This window comes from Silene latifolia, chromosome Y, assembly GCF_048544455.1.
Source record: "Silene latifolia isolate original U9 population chromosome Y, ASM4854445v1, whole genome shotgun sequence".
NCBI lineage: Eukaryota > Viridiplantae > Streptophyta > Magnoliopsida > Caryophyllales > Caryophyllaceae > Silene > Silene latifolia.
Window position 1 is genome coordinate 295,406,278 of NC_133538.1, and position 24,587 is coordinate 295,430,864.

The 24,587-nt window shown below is 39.2% G+C and overlaps 1 protein-coding gene across 1 annotated transcript; it reads right to left on the reverse strand.

Moving 5' to 3' along the window:
- Nucleotides 1-11,313: 11,313 nt before the first annotated feature.
- Nucleotides 11,314-24,152, reverse strand: LOC141626223 (chaperone protein dnaJ 16-like). Its single transcript, XM_074440155.1, has 11 exons — nt 23,756-24,152; nt 21,125-21,248; nt 20,873-20,955; nt 20,631-20,742; nt 20,457-20,558; nt 12,955-13,005; nt 12,668-12,757; nt 12,463-12,571; nt 12,226-12,374; nt 12,092-12,145; nt 11,314-11,933 (listed from the first exon to the last, which is right to left on the reverse strand). The coding sequence occupies exons 1-11, from the start codon at nt 23,902-23,904 to the stop codon at nt 11,703-11,705; spliced, it is 1,254 nt and encodes a 417-aa protein (XP_074296256.1). The 5' UTR covers nt 23,905-24,152; the 3' UTR covers nt 11,314-11,702.
- Between the last annotated feature and the right edge of the window lie 435 nt (nt 24,153-24,587).

A 24,587-nucleotide genomic window follows, 5' to 3' on the forward strand; every position in this document is an offset into this window, starting at 1 on the left:
TCTATGTCGTAAATGGCATTAGAATAGGTGACCCCGCATTAGGGCTTCGTCGATCGACTGGCTTAACTAGTCGATCGACTTAGCCGGTTAGTCGATCGACTGGGGTAGCTAGTCGATCGACTGACTTCGCGTCTGGTTTTACTTTGTTTGTTTTGTTAAGTTCTTTATCTTTCAATGAGACCGAGAGGAGACTTGATAGATGCTTAAACTTGACCATCCCGTAGATCGAGAGATAGGAATGGACAATAATTAACGAGTTAAAACCATTAAATTGCTAAGATCGAGAGATAATGTGATTTAGTTTGCATTAGGAATCATTATTCAAGAACGAGAGTTAGTATTAATGAGACTTAGGGATTAGTAGCATAGGCCGAGAGGTAGCTACTATTTAACATGGACCGAGAGGACTTGTTTTCCCCATCCTTCGCGACTGTATTTCGGACTTACCTAGGGTTATGTGCCATCGCAGCTATAGTGAACCGACCGTCTTAGCATTTCTTTTATCATTGTTTACCGTCCTTATTTACTTTTATTTGTTTATTTAGTTTATGTCATTAGATTTAGTTATAATTCTCATCAAAACCCCCTCATCGCTACTACCCGATAGATGAAATATAAAGCAACTATTATCTCCCTACCTCCCTGCGGATCGACCCTTACTACCGCTTGCTAGTAGTAGTTTGGTTTTATAAATATTATTTTTGATACTCACATCGACAGGTATCAAATTTTGGCGTCGTTGCCGGGGAGACAGCGCTAGTTTTAGTTGTTTTTCATTTTAGTCTGTTTTTAGCCTCAAGGGAAGACTGAGTACCTTGAGGCAGTTCTTATCTTCTTCTTTAGTGTTGTTTATTTACAGCACTTCAGGAGAGTCCGCTCATGTTCCATTCTCAGGAGCAGCAGGTGTTGTTTTGTGGGAGATGCGGCGGAGCGGGGCACACATCTGAGGCATGCAGGCACCCTAAGGAGAAGATGTTTGCTTTTCATCAACTTCAGCTCGACAATTCGTACAATTGCGCTCCTACTTCACCGCATCAACCATATGTGCCTCCTTATGAGGCCCCACCACCATCCACTCCGTCACACAAAGAAGAGTTGAAAAACGAAGTTGCGAGTTGACGAGTCTAGTGCAGTGCTTATGGTGGAGGTACAGAAAAGCAATGCGGCGAATCAGGCCTTAATCACGAAGCTGATATCTCAAATTGCTACATTAGACAAGAATGCAGCTAAGATACCGAGTCAATTCCACTCTCTGAATCAGCGTATTGAGACCGTACATGCAATGACGCTGAGGAGCGGGTCTGCTCTCGATGGACCCGAGAAACCTGCTGAAAAAGGGAAGAAGAAAAAGGGCGAGAAAAAGACGATCAGCAGTAATCACGGTCGATCGACCACATCACCTGGGCCGATCGATCGACCCGATCCGCGCAACACCGCAGCCTTCGGTCCGAAGAAGCGATCGATCGACCGACCCCACTTGTCGATCGACTGAGGAAGCAGCTGATGACGAACCATTTTGCCCTCCAATGCCAGATAATTTGAGGGACTACTTATTTCAGGGTATGACGGCTCCAAAATTATCGAGGCAAGATCCAGATGTTGATGGGTCCGTTCCGATTCCAAAGTATGACCCTACGTCGGTCAATGGTTCATTCTGAGCGGATCAAGAAGGTTCGAGTCAGTAACAAGGATAAAGTGGTGGATTTTCAGCCTAAGTCCACCGATGCCGGTATGAGAGACCTAGAGGAGAGGGCTAAGTTACTTTTGCAAGCCCCATATCCAGAGAGGCTGGTACCAACGAAAGATAAGGTATACTTTGAAAAATTTAAAAATGTCATTCATGGTCTTAATGTGCAAGTACCTTTTCTTGAGTTGTTAAATCAAGTTCCCGCTTACATGAAATTCATGAAACAGCTTTTAAATAAGAAGCGGAAACTTGATAGGGTCGAGTCTGTTAATTTAATTGAAGAATCTAGCTCTTATTTGACTCACACTGCTCCACACAAGTTAGCTGACCCGGGTAGCTTTTCCGTTCCTTGCAATATTGGTACCTTCTCAATTGAGAAGGCATTATGTGACCTAGGAGCCAGCATTAGCGTTATGCCTTTGAGTCTAGCTAGAAAATTGAAATTGACTAGGTTTGCAGTTACTAGCATGACGGTACAGATGGCGGATCGTTCTGCGGTCCAGCCTATAGGAGTCTTGGAAGATATTACTGTGCAAATAGGAAAGTTTTTCTTCCTGTTGACTTCGTTAGATTGGATATACCCGAGGATGCTCATATTCCTATCATTTTGGGTAGACCCTTTCTACACACTCTTTGGTGCGATTATTGATGTTGGCTCGGGGACACCGACCTTTAAGGTGGGGAAGCATCCATTAGTTTTGCCCAGACTTATAGGAAGAAAGATGCTATGTGTCATGTGACTTGTAATGCAATTTCTACTCGTAAGTCTTATGTTGTCATTACTGACACTCCTACTCCCTTGCCTGTACCTATTCCTGTTATGACACCTCCGCCCCAGATTGGGAGCGAATTGGAGGAAGATTCTTTTATTTTGACTGTTGCAGGAACTGGATAGGGGAAGGAAGAACCGCTCGCTGCTTCAACTGTGAAGGAGCCAATTGTTCAGAGAGGCGGTTTGGGATGTCTGAGCTATGCAACTGACGAGGAGCCAGATGAGGAGCCCAAGAAGAAGGAGCCAGTCAAAATTTCGGAGTCGGATCTTGAGTGTGAGGAGCTAGAAGATGATGGTCATGCTTGGGAAGATGCTAGAGATGATCCATTGAGCATCCCAGTCGGAGTAGAGTGGAGTTCAGCTTCTGAGATGAGCACTGCGGAAGCTACTTCTTGTAGACAGAAGCCTTGGTCGGAGATTTTCCGCAGTTCCGCTGATCTATTCGTTTCTTAGACCTTTTTAAGATAATTTATTGCTTTTAGACTGTTTATCCTTTTTCGTGTGGGCGAGACTTCGCTCTTTAATTAAGTTTGCTTAGGATTTACACTTTAGACTTTGCATTTGGGTTTTACGCAAATTTTGGGCGCGTTATCATGTGCTTTTGCAGGTATATAGACCATATTAGCTCAAGTTATTGAGCTAATTCGAAGAAATCGGTTACAAGACTTTTTCGATCGATCGATCGTGGTCTGTCTGGTCGATCGACTGGCCGAACAGTTCCAGGAGCTTCTGTTCCTGACATCTTGGTCGATCGACTGGGTGATGTAGTCGATCGACCGTTGGCCGTTGCTGTACCTGTTTTCGATCATTCCCCTGCTGTGTTTGATCGATTTGCGGAGTCAAGGGAGTATTCCTTTCACTTTATTCTCCGCTTAATTTCTGATTTCTTCCGTTCATCATTTTTGCACATAATTTTACCGTCCCAATTTTGTTTTCTCGTTTTACGCGCGGTATCTTTTGTTTGTCTTTTCAGGCACTTATGGTAACACTCTGCTAGCTCTCTTTGAAACCTCCTAGCTCGCTTGGTTTGGGAGGTTTCCTTTTGTCGTGCTTAAAGTCTTGTGAGTTCCCAAGTTCCACTTCATGTCATATTTACTTATTTTCTCGCAAATTCCCGTTTCTCTTTTATTTCATTACATGATTTTGCACAATGGGGACATTGTGTGATTTGGTTTGGGGAAGGGTTTTGCGTCGCATTTGCATAAGTTTTATTTGCATTTTTACATTTCACGTTTAATTTTGTTTTGCATTGTTTATTTCATTTCTCTCATATATACAGAAAATATCAAAAAAATTGAAAATTTTCAAACAATTCAAATAAAATGCACGTTTATTTAAGCATATAGGTTGAGTCGGAACGGTAGTATTTCAAGGATGATATTGCATTTGCATCTGTTTTTTTGCCTAAGCCTTGTTAAATTGACATGATTATTAGTAGAATCGTATATGCATATCTACGAGTTTTCGTTAATTATTTGCTGAACTTGAGACTTGACTTTGAAAATTGGCAAACTACATCATATTTCTGAGATTTAGAGCTTATAACTGGTGACATCTATGACCAGTTTATCTAGGATGTGAGTAGTACTCCTTATGAGACATGTCAAATCAATTTGCATAAATATGAACTTGATCTGCTTAATACCTGTATGCATTCGGTTTGTGGTTCGTAGACACATGTGGTAGAGGTTTCCCTTTATTCGTTTTACCCATGAGCCCCTCATAGCCAAACTTAGCCCTTTGTCCCTTAACTACATCCTATATTTAGCCTGCCTTTGTCAAGCTAGTAGTATTAGTCTTTGGGAATGTGTTTGTTGCGGTTTGGTTATTATGCTCTTATTGAGATGATGTTGGATGAAAGAATGAAGGAGGAAAAGGATTTGAGAAAGTTGAAAAGAAAGAAAAAAAATAGAAAAGAAAAGAAGAAGAAAAAAACGGAATACGAAAAAGAAAAAGAAAAATCGAAAAAATCACATGTTTCAATTATTATGATTTGGTGATTTTCACTCCCATGTCATCATTTATATTCTTTGGGGAGTTGACTTATATCGGAGATTGTGAGATTAGTGCTAATCATTTGCACCGGATTTATTGTTTAATCTTGAGCAAGAAGTTGGATGTTGTCATATGGTTTTGTTTAGGTACTAGCTTGATCACCTATACCTCCACATTCCCATAAATGTTTTCCCTCTTTTTACCCATAGCCTCACAAATCCATATTTACCTCGGCATGTGTCATGGTCATTTGTTTGGTTGGAATGCATATGTACGGTTGTAGAGATCATTTTCATATTAGATTGCAGGCATGTTCTTATAGGTCGTAGTAAGGTGAGAGTCTTCACAAAATTACTTCTTTTTATCTTTACATATATTCACCTGTGCTTATTTGAGTGATTTGAGCGGCCCGTGAGAGTCCAATGTGATAAGTCTCTATAGTTGACGGTTTGCTCAGAGTTTTTTAACGACTTCATAACTCGTTTGCATGATTCATATGATAATTGATTGTTAGTTGTGCATTAAATTGGTTTAGGCTTTACTTATTGCATTTCGCTCTGAGATTGAACTCGTTCCATTAGGTTTTAGGATCGAGTCTAGTTCTTGCTTGGGGACAAGCAAGGATTTGGTTTGGGGAAGTTTGATGCGTGTCTAATATATGATGTTTTACACCCTATTTTACACGCATTTCAGAGCTCAATTGATTAGTTTATGCTACTATTTCCCTTGTTTCGTGTATTTCTTCCTTTTCTTGTGATTTTGTAGGAATATGAAGATTTCAGCGAAAAATAAGCCAAATCCGTCCCTAAGTACTTAGCATTGCATTTGACATGGAGTATTGACTCGAGGAATGAGCTTGGTGCGCGTTTCAAGGTCTAAAGATAGCAAAAGTAAGGGTGCGTACGAGTTTAACAAGCAAAGAAGCATTTCACGATATTGCAGTCTTATTCAGATGGCGATATCTCGAGTTCTATAGCATATAATCGAGTGATTGCAATTGGAAGTGAAAGCTTATCCTCTTAGCTTTCCAACGCCGTGTAGAACGCCTGATTTGACCAAGTAACGAAGAAATGGCAGCTAATTTAAGATCGGTGCGCGCTGCAGGAATCGTCAGAATGCAATTCTGTACAGCATCTTTGGTCGATCGACTGGCCTCATTGGTCAATCGACCACCACGCGAGCTGATACGCAAATTAAAAGTCGAGAATAGTTCAAGCCCATATTGTAATTAGGTTTTAGGAAGGAGTTACGTTATTTTCTTATATAACGTAACTTCAGTTTATCAGAGGGATTATCATCTAGTTCCTAACATACAGTAGCTATTTTCGTAGTTTAGAATTCTCAATAAAGTTCGCACCTTATTTCCGGATTCATTGCTTGTTCCTTAGCTGTGGTAATTCTAATCCTTTAATTTCAGTATTGTTATTTCGTTTCAGTAGTATTAATTCTTGCTAGATAGAATCCCAAACCCTAGTTATAGTTTTATGCAAATTTATTCATCATTTATTTCAATTATGCAATTCTTTATGCCTATTATCAAATTAGTTCTTGTTATTTGCATAAGTATGAGTAGCTAAACACCCCTTGCTAGGATGTAGGGGATCTATGGCGTAGATGGCATTATAATAGGTGACCCCGCATTAGGGCTTGGTCGATCGACTGGCTTAACTAGTCGATCGACTAAGCCGGTTAGTCGATCGACTGGGGTAGCTGGTCGATCGACTGACTTCGCGTCTGGTTTTGCTTTGTTTGTTTCGTTAAGTGCTTTATCTTTCAATGAGACCGAGAGGAGACTTGATAGATGCTTAAACTTGACCATCCCGTAGATCGAGAGATAGGAATGGACAATAATTAACGAGTTAAAACGATTAAATTGCTAAGATCGAGTGATAATGTGATTTAGTTTGCATTAGGAATCATTAATCAAGAACGAGAGTTAGTATTAATGAGACTTAGGGATTAGTAGCATAGGCCGAGAGGTAGCTACTATTTAACATGGACCGAGAGGACTTGTTTTCCCCATCCTTCGCGACTGTATTTCGGACTTACCTAGGGTTATGTGCCATCGCAGTTATAGTGAACCGACCGTCTTAGCATTTCTTTTATCATTGTTTACCGTCCTTATTTACTTTTATTTGTTTATTTAGTTTATGTCATTAGATTTAGTTATAATTCTCATCAAAACTCCCTCACTGTTACCCGATAGACTGAAATATAAAGCAACTATTATCTCCCTACCTCCCTGCGGATCGACCCTTACTACCGCTTGCTAGTAGTAGTTTGGTTTTATAAATATTATTTTTGATACTCACATCGACAGGTATCAAGTAAGATGAACGGATGAACTTGAGATCCGGATTATAGCCTTCTAGCAAACACACTCTCCTTAGGGTTCTCTCTACTGATGGGATGTTTAAGAGTTTAGGTAAAAGTGGGCTGCCAGGGATCATAACCCAGCTATATATGGGAAGGGGATATAAAACCCTATTACCCTATAACAGCTGCCTTATTCTATTACGCCCATCATGCATCAGTTAAAGCCCTAATGGGTATCTACACAATTAAGATATCCGGCCCATACTTTATAAGACGTATATAATTATGCCCGTATTATATTATCCCGATGGATCACTGTATTGGGCTATACTTAAATGATAGCTAACAAATACAACCGGTTTAATAGCGTGTCCACATAAATTGTATTGGACCCATATATTCTAACAATCTCCCACTTGGGTCAAATACAGTGAGTGTGTGACGCCTGAAAAATTGTATTCATTTTATAACCTTACGCGCTCAACAGTGCTATCAACATTCAAACCATCTTATGCAATTCGGTCTATCAATTATACCAACATAGGATCAATGCGGCCTTTGCTACAGTTTGTCGTAACAGGACCCTCAATGGTCACGTATGCCAATACAACCAACGACATGAATCTAATATAGTTGCGTAGCATGGAAACAACATCCAAATGTGATTCAAAATATGTATATTTCCAACTGGTCCACCTTAAACTTTATTGAGGTCAATACCATAAACAAGTAACAGAGTAAATAAGCGAAAACTGAAAACTTTAACTTTATTTGCATGCAACTTTAAACCAAATACCCTAATAAATATTGCTATACAAGCAATGTTATTATTACAAACTCCCACTGAAACTGAACATACTAAAGTGGTATAACACCCATACGAGAAGTGTGCTCTAGAAAGACCTTGGGCGGTATGACCTTAGTCAGCGGATCCGCAACCATGGAGTTTGTACCAATATGCTCTAAAGACAATTGACCACTCTGTACTCTTTCCTTCACAGCTCTAAACTTGACATCAATATGTTTCGACTTTGTCAAGCTCTTATTGTTGTTAGAATACAACACCACAGATTTATTGTCACATAGCATCTTGAGTGGCTTGTCCATGCCATTCACTATCCGTAGTCCCGTGACAAAATTCCTTAACCATAATGCCTTATTAGATGCCTCATAACAAGCTATGAATTCTGCTTCCATGGTGGAAGTAGCAGTAAGCGATTGCTTAACACTTTTCCAAGACACGGCTCCACCAGCCATTAGAAAAATATATCCTGATGTGGATTTCAAGCTGTCTTGGCATTCCACAAAATCAGAGTCAGAATACTCAATGACCTCTAGCTGATCTGACCTCTTGTAAGTGAGCATGTAATCTTTTGTTCTTCTTAGATATCGCATAACCCTCTTGACCGCTTTCCAGTGATCAATCCCCGGATTGCTGAGATATATGCCTAACATCCCAACTATGTATGCAATGTCAGGTCTTGTACAAACCTGTGCATGCATCAAACTCCCTACAGCTGAAGCATACGGGATATTTTGCATCTCTTTAGTTTCAAACTCATTCTTTGGGTATTGAGTGAGACTAAATTTATCTCCTTTAGCAACAGGGGTATCTATCGGTCTGCAATCTTGCATGCCAAACCTTTTTAAGACTGTCTCGATATAGCTCTTTTGTGATAAACTAAGAGTGCCTTGGGCACGATCTCGGCATATCTGAATTCCTAACACAAAAGAGGCGTCACCAAGATCTTTCATTTCAAAATTCTGTGAAAGAAATCTTTTGGTTTCGTGCAAGAAGCCTATATCATTGCTGGCAAGCAATATATCATCAACATACAAAACCAGAAAGATGTGCTTACTCCCACTGAACTTGTGGTATACACAATCATCAAACAAATTAGTCTCAAAACCATGAGACATCACAATTTGATGAAATTTGTAGTACCACTGACGAGAAGCTTGATTAAGCCCATAAATGGATTTCTTTAATTTGCAGACCATATTCTTTGAATCTCCTAAAACAAAGTGTTCTGGTTGCAGCATATAAATTGTCTCTTCAATGTTACCATTGAGAAATGCGGTCTTAACATCCATTTGATGTAGCTCAAGATCAAAATATGCCACAATTGCCATTATAATCCTAAAGGAGTCTTTCGATGAAACTGGCGAATAAGTCTCCTTATAATCAATGCCTTCCTTTTGAGTATAGCCCTTAGCTACAAGACGTGCCTTATACCTAGTCACATTACCATTTTAATCCCTTTTGGTCTTAAATATCCATTTGCAACCAATGGGTTTCTTACCTTCTGGTAATGGAACTAGGTCCCAAACGTCATTGTCAGTCATGGACTTTATCTCTTCATTCATGGCATCAATCCATTTCTGTGAGTTAGGACCTTCAATGGCATGGCGAACGGTGATTGGATCATCTTCCACCATTCCATTATCTAACTCTTGATCAGGGAGGAGTGCATAAAGGTTTTCTAAATTAGTAACATAGTCATCTGAAATAGCACTTCTCCTTTCTCTAATGGATCTTCTTAAAGGCTCATCTGGATTTACAATTCGCCTTTCTCTAATGGATTTTCTTAAAGGCACTTGTTCTTGAGGTTGTTGAAGTTGTTCCTCAGGATTTCGAATTCAGGGATCAACTTCGATGATCTCAAGTTGTATCCCGAACCGTATCGTATTAATAAATCGGTCTGGGTAATTATAACAGGAGGAAGAGTTACATTTTCTTCTTCAAAGATGAAATCTTTGTCTTTATCTTCCCTCCCAAATTCAACATCCTCAAAGAACGGGGCATTTTCCGTCTCAAAAATTACCTTAGAAGTGGGATCATAAAACTTGTACCCCCTAGATCTTTCAGGGTATCCAACAAAATAACAACTGACAGTTCTAGAGTCCAGTTTACCTTCATGTGGCCTATAAGGCCTTGCCTCAGCTCGACAACCCCAAATGTGTAAATGCCTTATACTGGGTTTCTTACCAGTCCATAATTCATAAGGGGTTTTAGGTGCTGCCTTAGTTGGTACTCTGTTTAAGATATAGGTTGCAGTCTTAAGTGCCTCTCCCCATAGTGATTCTGGTAAAGTTGTATGACTAAGCATACTTCTCACCATATCCTTTAAGGTTCTGTTTCGTCTCTCAGCAACACCATTCATTTGTGGAGTACCTAGCATGGTGTACTGAGGGACAATACCACACTCCTCTAGGAATCTAGCAAAAGGCCATGGACGTTGTTCACCTGATCCATTGTTTCTGCCGTAGTATTCACCACCACGGTCAGATCTGACTTTCTTTATTGTTTTGCCAAGTTGTTTTTCAACTTCAGCCTTAAATGATTTGAACACATCCAGTGATTGAGATTTCTCATGAATTAGATATAGGTAGCCATGTCGAGAGTAATCGTCTATGAATGTAATAAAATACTGTTGACCATTCCAAGAAGCCGTAGGGAATGGACCACAAATATCTGTATGAATAAATTCTAAGACATCTGAAGCTCTCTCAGCACCTAATCTCCTTTTGTCTGTTTGTTTCCCTTTAATACAATTTATACAAACATTAAAGTCTGAAAAATCTAGAGAATCAAGAATTCCATCTGTCACAAGTCTTTCAATTCTTTGTTTAGAAATATGTCCTAAACGTTTGTGCCATAATGACGATGAATTATCATTTGTCAATTTTCTTTTGGTACCACTAGAACGACTTACATGCAAGGTTTCATTAAAAGGGACATGCGTATCAAGCAAATATAGATTATCATATCCAGATAAAGAACCAGAACCAACGAACTTTGAATTATGAAAAAGACTGAATTTATTGTTTGCAAATGAACAACAATAACCAAATTTGTCCAAAGCAGAAACTGAAACCAAATTCCGTCTAAACGACGGTACAACAAAAGTCTCTTTCAAATCCAAATAATTTCCCGTCTTTAATAATAATCTAAATGTTCCTGTAGCTTTAACTTCAACTGCTTTGCCATCCCCCACATAGATGTATCTTTCACCATCAACCGGATTTCGGCAGCTGAGACAGCCCTGTATGGACACACTTATGTGAGTAGTAGCACCAGAGTCTATCCACCAAGTGTGTTTAGGTACCGAAGTTAAATTGACCTCAGAACAGACAAGAGAAAGAAACATACCCTTCTTCTCACGCCAAGCGTGATACCTTATGCAATGTTTCTTCTGCTGACCTGGCTTTCCACAAAAGAAGCATTACCATTCTCACAAATTTTATAGAAAACTAAAACTGCTTGTGAAAACTAAAATGATAAAAGAACGAATATAGCACAAAATAATATTTAGAATCAGCTCACTTAATCATAGTTTAAAACCATCGATACTGACTACTGACCATCACCTTGACTCCATGAGCCAACACATTGAAAACAACAGAATCAATCAGTTACGCCATAAGACTCAGTTCAACTTGACAAATTCAAGAATGGTCGATGATACTAACCATTTATGATATCAGAATGTTCTGGCAGAAAAAAATGATACCACAGTAACAGCTGTAAGAGTCAGAGCAGTTAAACAATCAATGAATAAATTACGCATTAAACAAGTGCCAGTTCTTGGTAAATGGTAATACACCAACACAGACGAGAATCTTACATGGGAGGAAGGAGCTAACAACGCGAAATTACAAGAAAGAATATTACAATTTGAATGACCTGGCACCACTTTACATGAATGTTGCCAGACCGTTATCAGATAATGGTGCAGATTCCATCTAATGAAAAATAACAGATTTTTCTAAATTTTCTTATACATGTTGCTCTAAATCTTCCAAAATACTGTCATCTGTCCATTAATCCAACCAGCTGGATTTATCTCACCGTGCCCTTCCAATTGCGGGACGCCGTCCGTCATCTCTAAAATGACCAAATGATGCTATCCTGACATAATCACATTTTGCTCAGCATGACTTTCTTTTGTCTACCTTTAAATGGATGTTAAACCATTTTTTCTTCTTTAGTCTCTCCCTTGTAGACTTCCTCTCTTTCGAAGGCCCCTCTTCTTTTGAGTCCCCCTCTTCTTTTGGCTCCTTAATAGATGTCTTCCTGCTTTTACTAGAACTCCGCTTCATCTCAGGTGCCACTGTATATGAGGCATGGATTTCATTTCTTTGTTTTAGAAGGTTGTCAATCTGCAGAAACAGGACCCAGATTAAGAGAGCAAAAACTATAACTTAATTAATATTGGAGATGGATTAAATATCTCCATGTCGTGGGCTCAAAACCTATTGGCCCAAGAAACTACCTCGTGGATCCCTAAACAAAAATAAAATAGTGTTTCTGAACTTACCGCTTGCATTTCTTGTGTATATCTACTTGTCATTTCTGTAAATTGGGTAAGAACCTACAAGTACAAGTTATAGAATGTTACGCAAATGGACAAGTAAAAGTTTCATATCCTTTTGAATAATTCCTAACACTTACTTCTCTATATTCACTTTCAAACTTCGAGAGTTCTGCCCTTTTAGTTAACAATTGCGCTTCCACATCTCTAAGGCTCTCCTTCTCTTTCAAGTAAGGGGCAACACAGAGAGCTTCAATGGTGTAACTCACACTTTTGAAAAAATTGTCACCTAATATTATTTCGGATGGAACAAGTTAAAGTTAACAGCATCCAAGTAGGGAAACAAATACTCCGAAATTAATTAAAGATATACGCACCATAAACTGCAAAGACATGTGTTCCAGCTTTTAGTTCAGTTATTTCAGATGGCTGAAACCCATCCAGCTTTTTGAAGAATGCAGCATCTGGATCCTTTGCAGCGGCTGACTACGATGTTCACAGAAGATAATGAAGTAATGAGAGTCTTACTCACAGTAATCCATTCGACTGAAATATACAGTTAAGACACCATTAAAAGCTTACCGAATTTACTGTGCGGTCTAAATGATACACAGGGAAACCGAGAAAATACATTCCAGCTGACATGACGTTTCCCATCTTGGTGCTGTCTTCCTATGTCAAAGAAGAAGCAAGGGCTCAGAGTTTCGGAAGGGCACACGATGTATTGAGTATAATATTCTATGAATTGAAGAATTGTGCGACTTTCAAAGAGAACCTTGAATCATCTGATTTCATGAACAGGAAGCTAATGATGTCATTAAAACACCAAAGAATAATTGTTTCCACAATGCTTTCTAAGGGAAATATACCTGTAAAGCCAGACTTAAACCACCATTGTCTTCCGGTTCAAAGTACAATAGCTGTAGAATAGGCAAATATCAACAATCAGACAGGCGAAAACTACTTGTATCGAAAATTCATAACCAAATAATCAAAGATAGCAAGTAAACAGGTAGAACACACTGTATTGGCTAGCAAGGATGTGGCAAGTAAAAGAAGCACGATAGGTAGAAGGCAGATGCTAATATATCGTCAGGGTCCATAATCTTGTGCGAGAGAAAAATTTTACGTAAAAGAAGCATGGTGGACAATGGTAAAGTAAATGATCTGGCAAGATTGAGAGAAAGGCAATGTCAACAGTGTACCACAACTTTCAAATTGATAATGGTAAAAGAAACGCCTCTATTATTTTTTGGATAATAGTTTAAAATAGAGTGCACAATGAGGTACCGGATAACTCAATAGAGAACCTGGCGCACACAATTTCCAAGAGATGCGGTGAGACGGATGCAGGGCACACTACGAGGAACTAGCTCATCAAAATATTTCTAACTTTATCCCTGGATTTTTTCGTTTACATGTTAGCCGTCATTGATAGATTATCAAATTCGGAAGTCGAGTTAAGCTTAGATTTACAAGATGTGCCAGGGATGAGTTTAAGGGAGCAAGACACTAGTTCGATAGTTGGATCAATGCTAAGCAGATTCAGGGAAGGAGTTGGAGTTCTGTTCGTTGGAGAGCGTGAAGGACTCGGGTTCGATTCGGACTCGATTAATTAGTAGCTAAAGTTATTTATTTTTCTATATTATTTAGGAATTAATAAAAGGCAATTATGGAGGCATACTTTAGAGACTCGTGGGTTTAGGCTAAGCAGGAGTAAGACCGAGTATTTGAGGTGTCAGTTCTCTAACGTGGCGGGGTCGAGATCGACAGAGGCGGGGAGTATTATTTTCGATGGGAATGTTGTTGAGGGTCAGATTTCTTTAGATATCTAGGATCAATTATTCAAAAAGATGGGGAGTTAGACGGAGATGTGGCTCACAGAATTAAAGCGGGATGGTTGAAATGGAAGAGTGCTTCGATGTTTTTATGCGATAAAGATATGCCCCAAAGATTAAAGGGAATTATCGCACGGCAATTAGGTCTGCCTTACTTTACGGTTCCGAATGTTTGGCCGTGAAACATGGTCACATTCAAAAGATGAGTGTAGCGGAGATGCGTAGATTGAGGTGGATGTGCGGCCATACAAGGAATGAGGTGATTAGGAAAAAGGTAAAAGTGGCGCCAATAGAGGACAAGATGATGGAAAATCGACTAAGATGGTTTGGCCATGTGAGAAGGAGACCTATGGACGCACTAGTTAAGAGGTTGGAGACTCGGAGAACAGAAAAGGTTCCTAGGGGTAGAGGGAGACCGAGACAGACATGGTTGAGGTGATAGAGCACGATATGAGATTTCTCGGGCTTGAGGAGAGTATGGTGACGGAGAGGGCACAATGGAGGGAAAGGATACATGTGGATTTTTAGTATTTGATGTTATTTGACATATTTAATGTTTTTATTTAATTTTAAAAAAAATTATTTGTTCTTCTCTCCTTTATTACACCTTTTTTACCAACCACTTTCTTATATATTTTACTTGGTTTACTTTTAAGGTATCCCAGATGCTTAAATTCTACTTCGGTTTTCAAAATCGTTTTAATTTTTATTCTCGATTTAAATTTTAAGTTTTTATAAAAGAAATCCGAACTTCGATTTTAAAACCTATAAGTTTACCTTGACTTTGTATTATGTTTCGCACTCCCTTTTGTTTTTCATTTTTCCATTTTCTATTCTTTTCGCATTTTGAGGTGTGCGTTCATCCATGAACGGTTCTAAAGGATGATTCATGTCTGCCGAGCCATATCATTTTGGGATTAAGGCTCTAATGATGTTGTTGTTGTTATGCCTATAGGAGTTTGTTAGCTTATCTAAGAGTAGTTAGTATGCCTATAGGAGATTGTTAACTTAACAAATAAGGAAGTCAGGTCGGGTTAGTATCCTAATTCGAGTTAGTTACGTTTTGAGTAGTATAAATAGGAGGTTGTATCTCAGATTTTATTCATTCAGAGATTAATAATAAATTCAGAAAACTATCAAAAACCCACGTGACTTGAGAACGCACTTCGAGTCCCAGTTCGATACTAAATAGGTCTTTGGTATTGAGCAAACATTGAACCGGATTTTAGGCGAAATTCGATTCAAATACTCTGTTATAATTCGTTACTAAGTGCTGTTAGTTGGTTCGAGACAATTGTCCCGCATCCTTGTTCGTTATTTAACCATTTTTACTTCCGCTTGCGTATCATTAGTGGTATCAGAGCTTCAGCTCTTGATCCTCTATAGATATGGATTTTAACAATTCTGAGGTTTTGAATAGCCTCCGTAGGGCTTTGGAAACTATTCATGAGAGCAATCCGCGTTGGTAGCCAAGGCGTGGAGATCCATTACAACCAGTGGACGAATTCAAAATTACGGAGTTGCCCTAGTTTGAAGGAAGCACGGAACCACAGGATTACCTAGAATGGGAAAAAAGGATTGAACGTATGTTCGAATTTAAGGAGCTGTCCGAAAAGAGTTGCAAGTATGCCATCTTGAAGTTGAGTAAAAACGCGTCATTATGGTACGAGAACCTGAAATCAGAACGTGCACGAGAGGGCAAGGAAAAAATCACGTCTAGGGGAAACTCTCAAGCGGAAATTAAGGAAGCGATATGTGCCTAAAACACATAAATTGGAGCTGTATCGTAAAGTGGCAGAATTGAGAAATTTGAGGAACCAGGAGCATAGCTGAGTACATCGCGGAATTTGAGAAATTAAATTTGACGAGTGAAATCGAGGAACAAGAACAGAAGATGGCTCGTTTTTGTAGGGGATTGAACCAAACCATAGCAAGGGTTGTTGACTTACAGCAATATGTTTCATTTGATATGCTATGCAACCTGTGTTTGAAGGTAGAGGGGCAGCAAAAGATCAATCGTTCGACGGTTAACAGCTATTCCAAGCCTTCCACTTGGTCCAAACCTGAGCAGTCCAACCGAAGTTAAGCCTATTGCCGACTTAAAAGAACGTAGCTTGTCTAAAGTGCGGTGCTTCAAATGTCAGGCATTTGGCCACTTCCAAAGTTCCTGCCCTAATAAAAGAAACATATCATTAAGGGAAGCAATTGACATTAGAGACGAGTTGTACGACAAGGCGGTTGATGAAGAAGGTTTGTTCTTCTCACGGGAGCCCGAAAATGAGGAGGAAGAGATCGTAACATTTGATGCCCCTATTTACGACACCGCACTTGTTTTACGATGTGCTTTACAAACTTTGACGGAGCCTATCAAGATCGAGCAGAGGGAACCAATTTTCCACTCTAAATGTTAGGTTGGCGACAAATGGTGCAGTTTAATCATTGACGGCAGTACTTGTACAAATGTTGCTTCATCCGAGATGGTGGAGAAATTAGCTTTGGCAACAACGGCCAATCACGTTGCATTGGCTCGATGATGGCAATAAGGTAAAGGTATCCAGGCAGTCGAGGGTCAATTTTTCTATGGGTCCTTATCAAGACGAGGTAATTTGTGACGTAATTCCAATGGATGCATGCCACATCTTGTTGGGATGGAAGATTGTGCTTAGGCCTATGACCCCATAAGCAATACGGGCAATGCATTCGAATCATAATAAGAAGCCAAAAGTGAGTCTATTTGCTACTGTGCGTGAAGTGGAGCAAGATTTAAAGCAAGGAAAGCAGGTATTTATTTTATTGGCCAAGGAAATTGTGAGTATTGGAGAAAAGAATGCTGATGGGCGGTTAGAGGAATTATTGCAAGAATTTGCGCGCTCCATTACAAAATAAGGCTGCCTACCGCAGCAATCCTGAGGAAACCAAGGAAATGCATAGACAGATGGATGAGTTAATGACTTGGGGATATGTGCGAAAAAGTTTAAGCCCTTGTGTGGTTCCAACTCTATTAGTGCCAAAGAAAGACGACTCTTGGCGGATGTGCATAGACAGTCGGGCAGTCAATAATATTACGGTAAAGTATCGTTTTCCCATTCCTCGTTTAGATGATATGCTTGATGAATTGTATGGGTGGGTGGTTTTTTCGAAAATTGACTTGAGGAGTGGTTATCACCAAATTCGGATGCGAGAAGGGGATGAATGGAAGACGGCTTTCAAGACCAAGCATGGTTTGTACGAATGGGTGGTCATGCCATTCGGTCTTACAAACGCTCCGAGTACATTTATGCGGTTAATGAATGCGGTTTTGAATCCATTTCTAGGTCAATGTGTAGTTGTCTATTTAGACGATATTCTTGTATACGGTAAGAGTGTTGAGGAGCATTTGGTTCATCTCAGGCAGCTTTTTGAGACTCTACGAGCAGAGCAATTATTTGGTGAGATTGAGAAATGTTCGTTCTTGGTCAGTGAAGTCAAGTCGTATTCTTGGGATACGTTGTCTCAAAAGATGGTGTTTAAGTAGACCGGTCCAAGGTCGATGCCATACAGACGTTCAGTTACCGAGGTGCGTTCTTTCCATGGATTAGCTTCTTTTTACAGGCGTTTTATTCGTGATTTTAGTACAATTATGAGCCCAATTACGGATTTCTTAAAGAAAGGAACATTTGTTTGGACCGAGGCAGCGGATAGAGCTTTTGAAATAATTAAGGCTAAATTATGTGAGGCTCCAGTTTTAGTTACTCGATTTTACTCAACCATTTGAGGTAGAATACGATGCAAGTGGGGTGGGTATTGGGGTTGTGATGTTGCAAGCTAAGAGGCCGATAGCTTATTTTTCGGAAAAACTAAGTGGTGCGTGATGTAATTATTCTACGTATGATAAAGAATTCTATGCAATTGTTAGGGCTCTTGATCATTGGAGCCATTATCTGCGTCCTAGTCACATTCTGACCATGAGGCCTTGAAGTATATACACGGCCAGCAAAAGTTAAATCCACGGCACGCAAAGTGGGTAGAATTCCTCCAAGCATTTCATTTTTCTTCAAAATATAAAAAGGGGAAGTGTAACGTGGTGGCAGATGCGTTGTCCAGACGACACTCGCTACTAACCATGCTGGAAGTCCGTCTTTTGGGTTTCGAGATATTAAAAGATTATTATGAGGAGGATGCAGATTTTGGTGAAATTTATGCGGATTGTCAGTCCGGAGTTGTTCACGATTACATGATACAGGACGGGTTTTTATTCAAGGGAAACAAATTGTGTGTGCCCAAACATCCAATCCGTGAACTATTGATTCGTGAGGCACATGGCGGAGGTTTGGTTGGGCATTTTGGTGTGCAAAAGACACTCGAGATATTGCGGGAACATTTTAGTTGGCCTCGAATGCAGAGCAACATTCAAGTCATAGTCAGTCGCTGTGTTACATGTCGTTTGGCAAAGAGCACTTTCAAACCCGGAGAGTATACACCGTTGCCTGCTCCATGTCGTCCATGGGAAGACATTTCAATGGATTTTATTGTTGCATTACCCCGCACACGAGGTAAAGATGCAATTATGGTGGTGGTGGACTGTTTTTCCAAAATGGCGCATTTTATCGCTTGTCATAAGACGGATGATGCTAGTAATGTAGCGGATTTATATTATCGGGAAATTGTCAGACTCCAAGACAATCATGTCTGATCGGGATGTAAGTTTGAGTTATTTTTGGAATACGCTATGGAGAAAGGTGGGTACTAAATTACTATTCAGCACTTCGCACCATCAGCAAACAGACGAACAGACGAGGTGACAAATCGTATTTTAGGAACCATTTTACGGGGTTTAGTGAATAAGACGCAGAAGGACTGGGATTTGAAATTGGGGCATGCCTAATTCACATATAATCGCTCCGACAATTGCTACTGGTCATTCTCCATTTGAAGTAGTTTATGGGCTGAATCCGTGTTTGCCAATCGAGCTACTGCCTATGCCGAGGGATGAACTGGTCCATGATGATGCTAAGGGAAAACTAGAGTCAATGAGGCGATTGCATGAACAAGTAAAGGCAAGGATAGAAAAGGTAAATGAAGCTTACAAAAGGCGTGCTAACAAGCATCGCAAGCCTGGAGTTTTCGCTCCTGGTGATTTAGTGTGGCTACATTTGAAGGGTGAACAATTCCCTAATAAGCGGAAAAACAAGCTCATTCCCAGGGCAGAGGGTCCTTACAAAGTGGTGAGTCGGGTTACTGATAAGGCATATAAAATAGAGCTCCCAGGGAACTATGGGTACACGCTACCTTCAATGTGGGGGATTTGGCTCCGTATCTTGACGATAAGGGCATTTCTGAATTCAGGACAATTCCCTTTAAAGGGGGAGGGGATGATACATTATCAAATGCGGACGTCGAGTTAAGCTTAGATTTACAAGATGTGCCAGGAATGAATTTAAGGGAGCAAGACACTAGTTCGATAGTTGGATCAATGCTAAGTAGATTCAGGGAAGGAGTTGGAGTTCTGTTCGTTGGAGGGCGTGAAGGACTCGGGTTCGATTCGAACTCGATTAATTAGTAGCTAAAGTTATTTATTTTTCTATATTATTTAGGAATTAATAAAAGGCAATTGTTATGCCTATAGGAGTTTGTTAGCTTATCTAAGAATTAATAAAAGGCAGTTAGTAGATTGTTAACTTAGCAAATAAGGAAGTCGGGTCGGGTTAGTAATTAGTATCCTAATTTGAGTTAGTTAGGTTTTGAGTAGTATAAATAGGAGGTTGTATCTCAGATTTTATTCATTCAGAGATTAATAATAAATTCAGAAAACGATCAAAGTTTTGATCAAAAATCCCTGACTTTAGAACGTACTTCAAGTCCCCGTTCGATACTAAATATGTCTTTGGTATTGAGCAAACATTGAACCGGATTTTAGGCGAAATTCGATTCAAATATCTGTTATAATTCGTTACTAATTGTTGTTAGTTGGTGCGAGACAATTGTCCCGCATCCTTATTCGTTATTTAACCGTTTTTACTTCAGCTTGCGTATCAGTCATTGTCACCACCATTGCCTAATGAAGGCTCCCGCTCATATCAGAGTAAGGCCGTTAGGAAGTTTAGGGACTCTACTCCTGCGCACATAACCTTTTCCCTACAGTAACAGATACGTTGTTTCAAGTGACCCTCAACCGAATGTTAGTCTCTTCCAAACTCCCAAAAAGGCATACTGTTGGTAAAGGAGATATTCTGATCATTAAAATGTCTAAAAAGTAGTACACTATGCTTCCAGTAAGAAGTTCATTAATAACTACTGACTACTGATGCATTTGAAGTACTGTAACGAATCCATGGCTCCAGTTACAGGATTGAGATAGTTAAGCGATTATTCAACTCAGAATTCCGCACACGGAATGAATTATTAGGTTGAATCTCATGTTACAAGTGAAGGTAGTAATAAAAAAGGGCTTCAAGGGCTGAAGATTGTGACAGAGTTCTCAATATACCATTAACTTATGAGCATGATTAACTACACGGCACGATTAAAATATCAGATCATGATATTACACATACCTTGAATTTGCTTTTATCTGATTGCACCCGACAAACTAGTCCACCTCGAGCATCATCTTCAGTTATTGTAACAGAATAAAAATGAGCAGATTGTTTATCAACCTGCAAAGCAAAGAGGGGCTCAAACCAATAGATTAATAAGAATTTGTGCAGTTAAGACATACTGGGACTTACTTTTCTTAACAACGGCTGACCCAGTGGAAGAGGTGATACAGTTACCCTACCATTTAATGCCTCTTCCAATATTGTTGCAGAGACCGTGGTCTTGATAGGTACACCAAGTTTACTGTTCAACGGTGAAGAACAAAACATGTAATATAAGGTTAAGGCCCGTAATATTTCTCACCACCAAACTTCATATAAATAGATAACTCCAAATGATTTACATTTCAAACAGAGAAGCAAAAGCAGCTAACCTAAACAGTGCGGCAAATACTGTATTTACAGTTCCCAAACTTGAAAGATCTAACTCGAGCTCTTGACTTTCAGATTCAACCGCCTAAGGGACAAATACATATTATTAGACCAACTAGACATATGAGGATTGTAAACGGAATAGCCAATTTTTTTGTGAGCTACATTTCAACTGTAACAATACCAAATAATATTAAATGACAACCACACTCAACCTACTTTTTTCCTATAAGATGCCTCCGACTATTTCTCACCTCAAAACCAGCTGAATCATACATGCGCCTTTTCTCAGGATCTGATATTATGTTATAGGAAAACGTGACTTCTTTGAACATATCAGCCGCCTTAGGATCATTTGCATTCTTGTCAGGATGATATCTATACAGAAGCACAACAGGATCCAAACTCAATCATTATACTACTACAAGTCTACAACATTAGTGGGCATGATTTCATAATATTTGACAGTGAATAGTCTATTTTAAATTGCATTTATGCGGACCACAAGAATAATGCTAGGAGTTTATGACCTATCCACTTCAGAGATGAACTATGAGTAAAATTTATATTCCTTACTAGAGCACAACAAGAACTTCAAAACATGGGAGATTATGTTTATTCTCTTACTGTCTCCATCTTATACCAATAACATCCTAAAATGATCAAATCCTACCTCACATTAAATCCCAGGATAATCCTTGACATTCACTCATTGAAGAGGGTAAGATAGACTAAAATGAGATGGCTCACCATGATGTAATAATGACTTTGGCAAATGTTCCATATGACCATAACAAAGGAAAGAGTCCTAAACTTGGCAGATCAGAACTCACTTCAAGTATGTGGGAAGAAGTTGCTGCAACGCATCAATGAACTATCTCTACAGACATATACACCATTTTCTATTCACCCAAAGCAGTTCGTCTACTTAAATTCTGCACTCCACCAACCTTGCTTAAAGGCAAAGCAGGATCCATACTTAAAAATGGGGTGACAATTCATCTTGCTACACCCAAGTGTAGACTGAACTGTTTTAAACAGGCTGTGACAGCGTCTGGTGAAATTTGAGGTCTACTTGAAACAGAAAGAGGTCTACTTATAATTCACAAACTGACAACAATAATTGCCTTACGAAATTGAGATAAGATCTATATCTATATATTAAAAATAAAATTATTTCAGTAGAAAAAGTTGCCCTCCTAAAATAGTAACATCAGAACCATGCCGAAGTTGTTGTGACACAGTCACAGAACTGTGAAGGGTGATTATCGTGGGCATGTCCAGATACACATCTGACCATCCTCTTCTCTTTCACCTCCCACCTCCTAAGAGCCTCCTCCACCTCCCTTCTTGAAAACTCTCATTCTAAAAGAGAGTTTCAGTTTTCTGGACAATTATACAAAGCCACAGGAAAAACTGTTACCTGCCATCACATACCGCCTGTTTCACTTGGCAAAACCAATACATTTCTACTTTCTTCCAAGTCCCCCGAATTTCGGACCTGATGGTGTCGTTTTAGATTCTCTATTAATACCCACTAGTGAGTTGTGACTTGTGAGCCTCCCCCACACCCATCTACTGCTCACTTTTGCTGAAGTGTCATTTAAAAAAATTGGGCATAGAAGTAGCCATTACTATTTGCCGAGTCAATAATCATAATGGTGAATTTCATATATGAATCAAGCATTGCCAAATGACCCTTATTGTTTGTTATGAGACTTCAGAGAAAACCAATACAAATTTATTGTGTCAAAAGACATTGTCCACCTATTTTGCTTCTTAATATTTCCCTGGCTCCCACTTCAAAATAAATTGTGGTGTTCCGTCTTCCCAAACACACCGTCTATACATATTGATCTGGCTACAAGGCCAACAACACAACAAATAGTGCTAAAAGGGCACAAGATAAATGCGCAATATGTGACAGGAAATGACCACACGTCATCAAGTAGCTTTCGGTTAATGTAAGTTGCTTAAAGAAAAATCATTATTTCCTTTCACATATAATGTTGCTGAAACTCATAGTCAATTTGACAACCAATTATGCAGATGTTGGCTAAAACTATCTGGGAAAGTTACTCCCTCCGTCCCGGTCAATTGTTGTCCTTTTGTTTTGACACAAAAACCAAGAAAAGAGGAAGGAGCCAATTATTAAATGAAAAGTAGTACAAAATGAGTGTGAACGATCAAATTGTTCATCAAGTTCATTCTTAAAATAGAAAGGACAACAACTCACTGAGACCCCCCAATATGAAAAAGGACAACAAATGACCGGGACAAAGGAAGTATTAAGTAGTGATACTAATGACTTCGATTTGAAATGGTCTGCATCATCACTTGTAGCTCCCTTTAACCAACAAGAAATGATACCCAATTACCATGAACCGTCGTCATTCCAATCATTTGAACGGGTCTTTGCAAAACATTTTGCTACAAGCTACTCCATATTAGACCGTAAAGTGTCTTTCACTACGTACACTTGGCACGCATACGATTGTGCACATTACAAGATTGTTCTTACACCCTAACAATTGCAGTTACTCGTCCTCAAACATCACTCCCAACTTTTTCCCCTCGTCCACTTTTTTTTCCCATCTAGAATTATTTATCCTGGTATGAGATAAAGGAATTTTAGGGGTTTAACCGCAAATACCTGAACTCAACTGGAGTCTGGAGATAGTACTATTACAACAACGTCAACTCTCCACATACATTGCATTAATTCCGTGTACTACAACGGAAATATCCCAAAATTAAGTAAATAAATGGTCGAGTAAATAAAAACAAATAATCAATGCTAACAGAAGCAATAAAATAAATTAAAACGAAATCAAAAAAATACATAAATTATTAGAAAATACAAAGATTTGAATAGAAAAACAAACTTGAGGGCTAATTTGCGATAAGCGGATTTAATTTGTTGATCGGTACAATTGGGAGAAACGCCGAGAACGTCGTAAGGGTCTCGACGGAGCTCCGGCAGATCTACGGTTGAGTTTATTCTCTCCGACCTCGATTTCTTTGTCGGCGGCATTATTTCAACTTCACCCACTAATACAAAACCCTACAAATCTACACTCTCAATCTTTATACAAGAACTAGATTAGGATTTGTGTGATTTTTAGCTATCAGATTAGATTTTGAGATAAATGAGGGAAAATAGAGATTTGGTTTGGTTAGGGATTTAATTAATTAGGGAAAAGATTATGAACAACTTAGGCCTCGTTTGGTTCATACGGAAATTCACTGGAATCCAACTCTAATATTCAATTCCCAAGAAATGCAATAAACATGTTTGGTTGCCTTGGGGGAGTTTGTTTTTCCCATGAATTAATCTCTCATGTAGTGTTTGGTTGAACCGTGTCAATTCACGTGATTTTAATTTTTAATTACCAATATACCCTCCCGCAATATTACTAACACTTAATTTGTAGGAGTAAATGGGTAATTTTAAAAGAAATAAGATGGGGGAGTTTCCAATTACCTAGGGAAGGGTTAGTAATCAAACTCCTACATCATGTAGGAGTTGAGAACTCCCTTGGAATTGTAAATTCCCCCATTTTTCAATATGAGGGGTAATCAAACAAGTTACCAAAAACTCAATTCATTGGAGTTTAGAATTCCCATAAATTGAGAGGGTAACCAAACAAGCACTTAGTGTATGTTGTATGTATCATGTATGTTTCCAAGCTGGAGCTTCAAGATTTCAACAGAGAA

Coding starts and splice junctions, on each gene's coding strand:
- LOC141626223 (XM_074440155.1), bottom strand. CDS start 23,904: ATGCCGCCGACAAAGAAATCGAGGTCGGAGAGAATAAACTCAACCGTA. Junction 20,559..20,630: donor GTCAGCCGTTGTTAAGAAAA/GTAAGTCCCAGT, acceptor TTTGCTTTGCAG/GTTGATAAACAATCTGCTCA. Junction 12,758..12,954: donor GTTTAAGTCTGGCTTTACAG/GTATATTTCCCT, acceptor TCTTTGACATAG/GAAGACAGCACCAAGATGGG.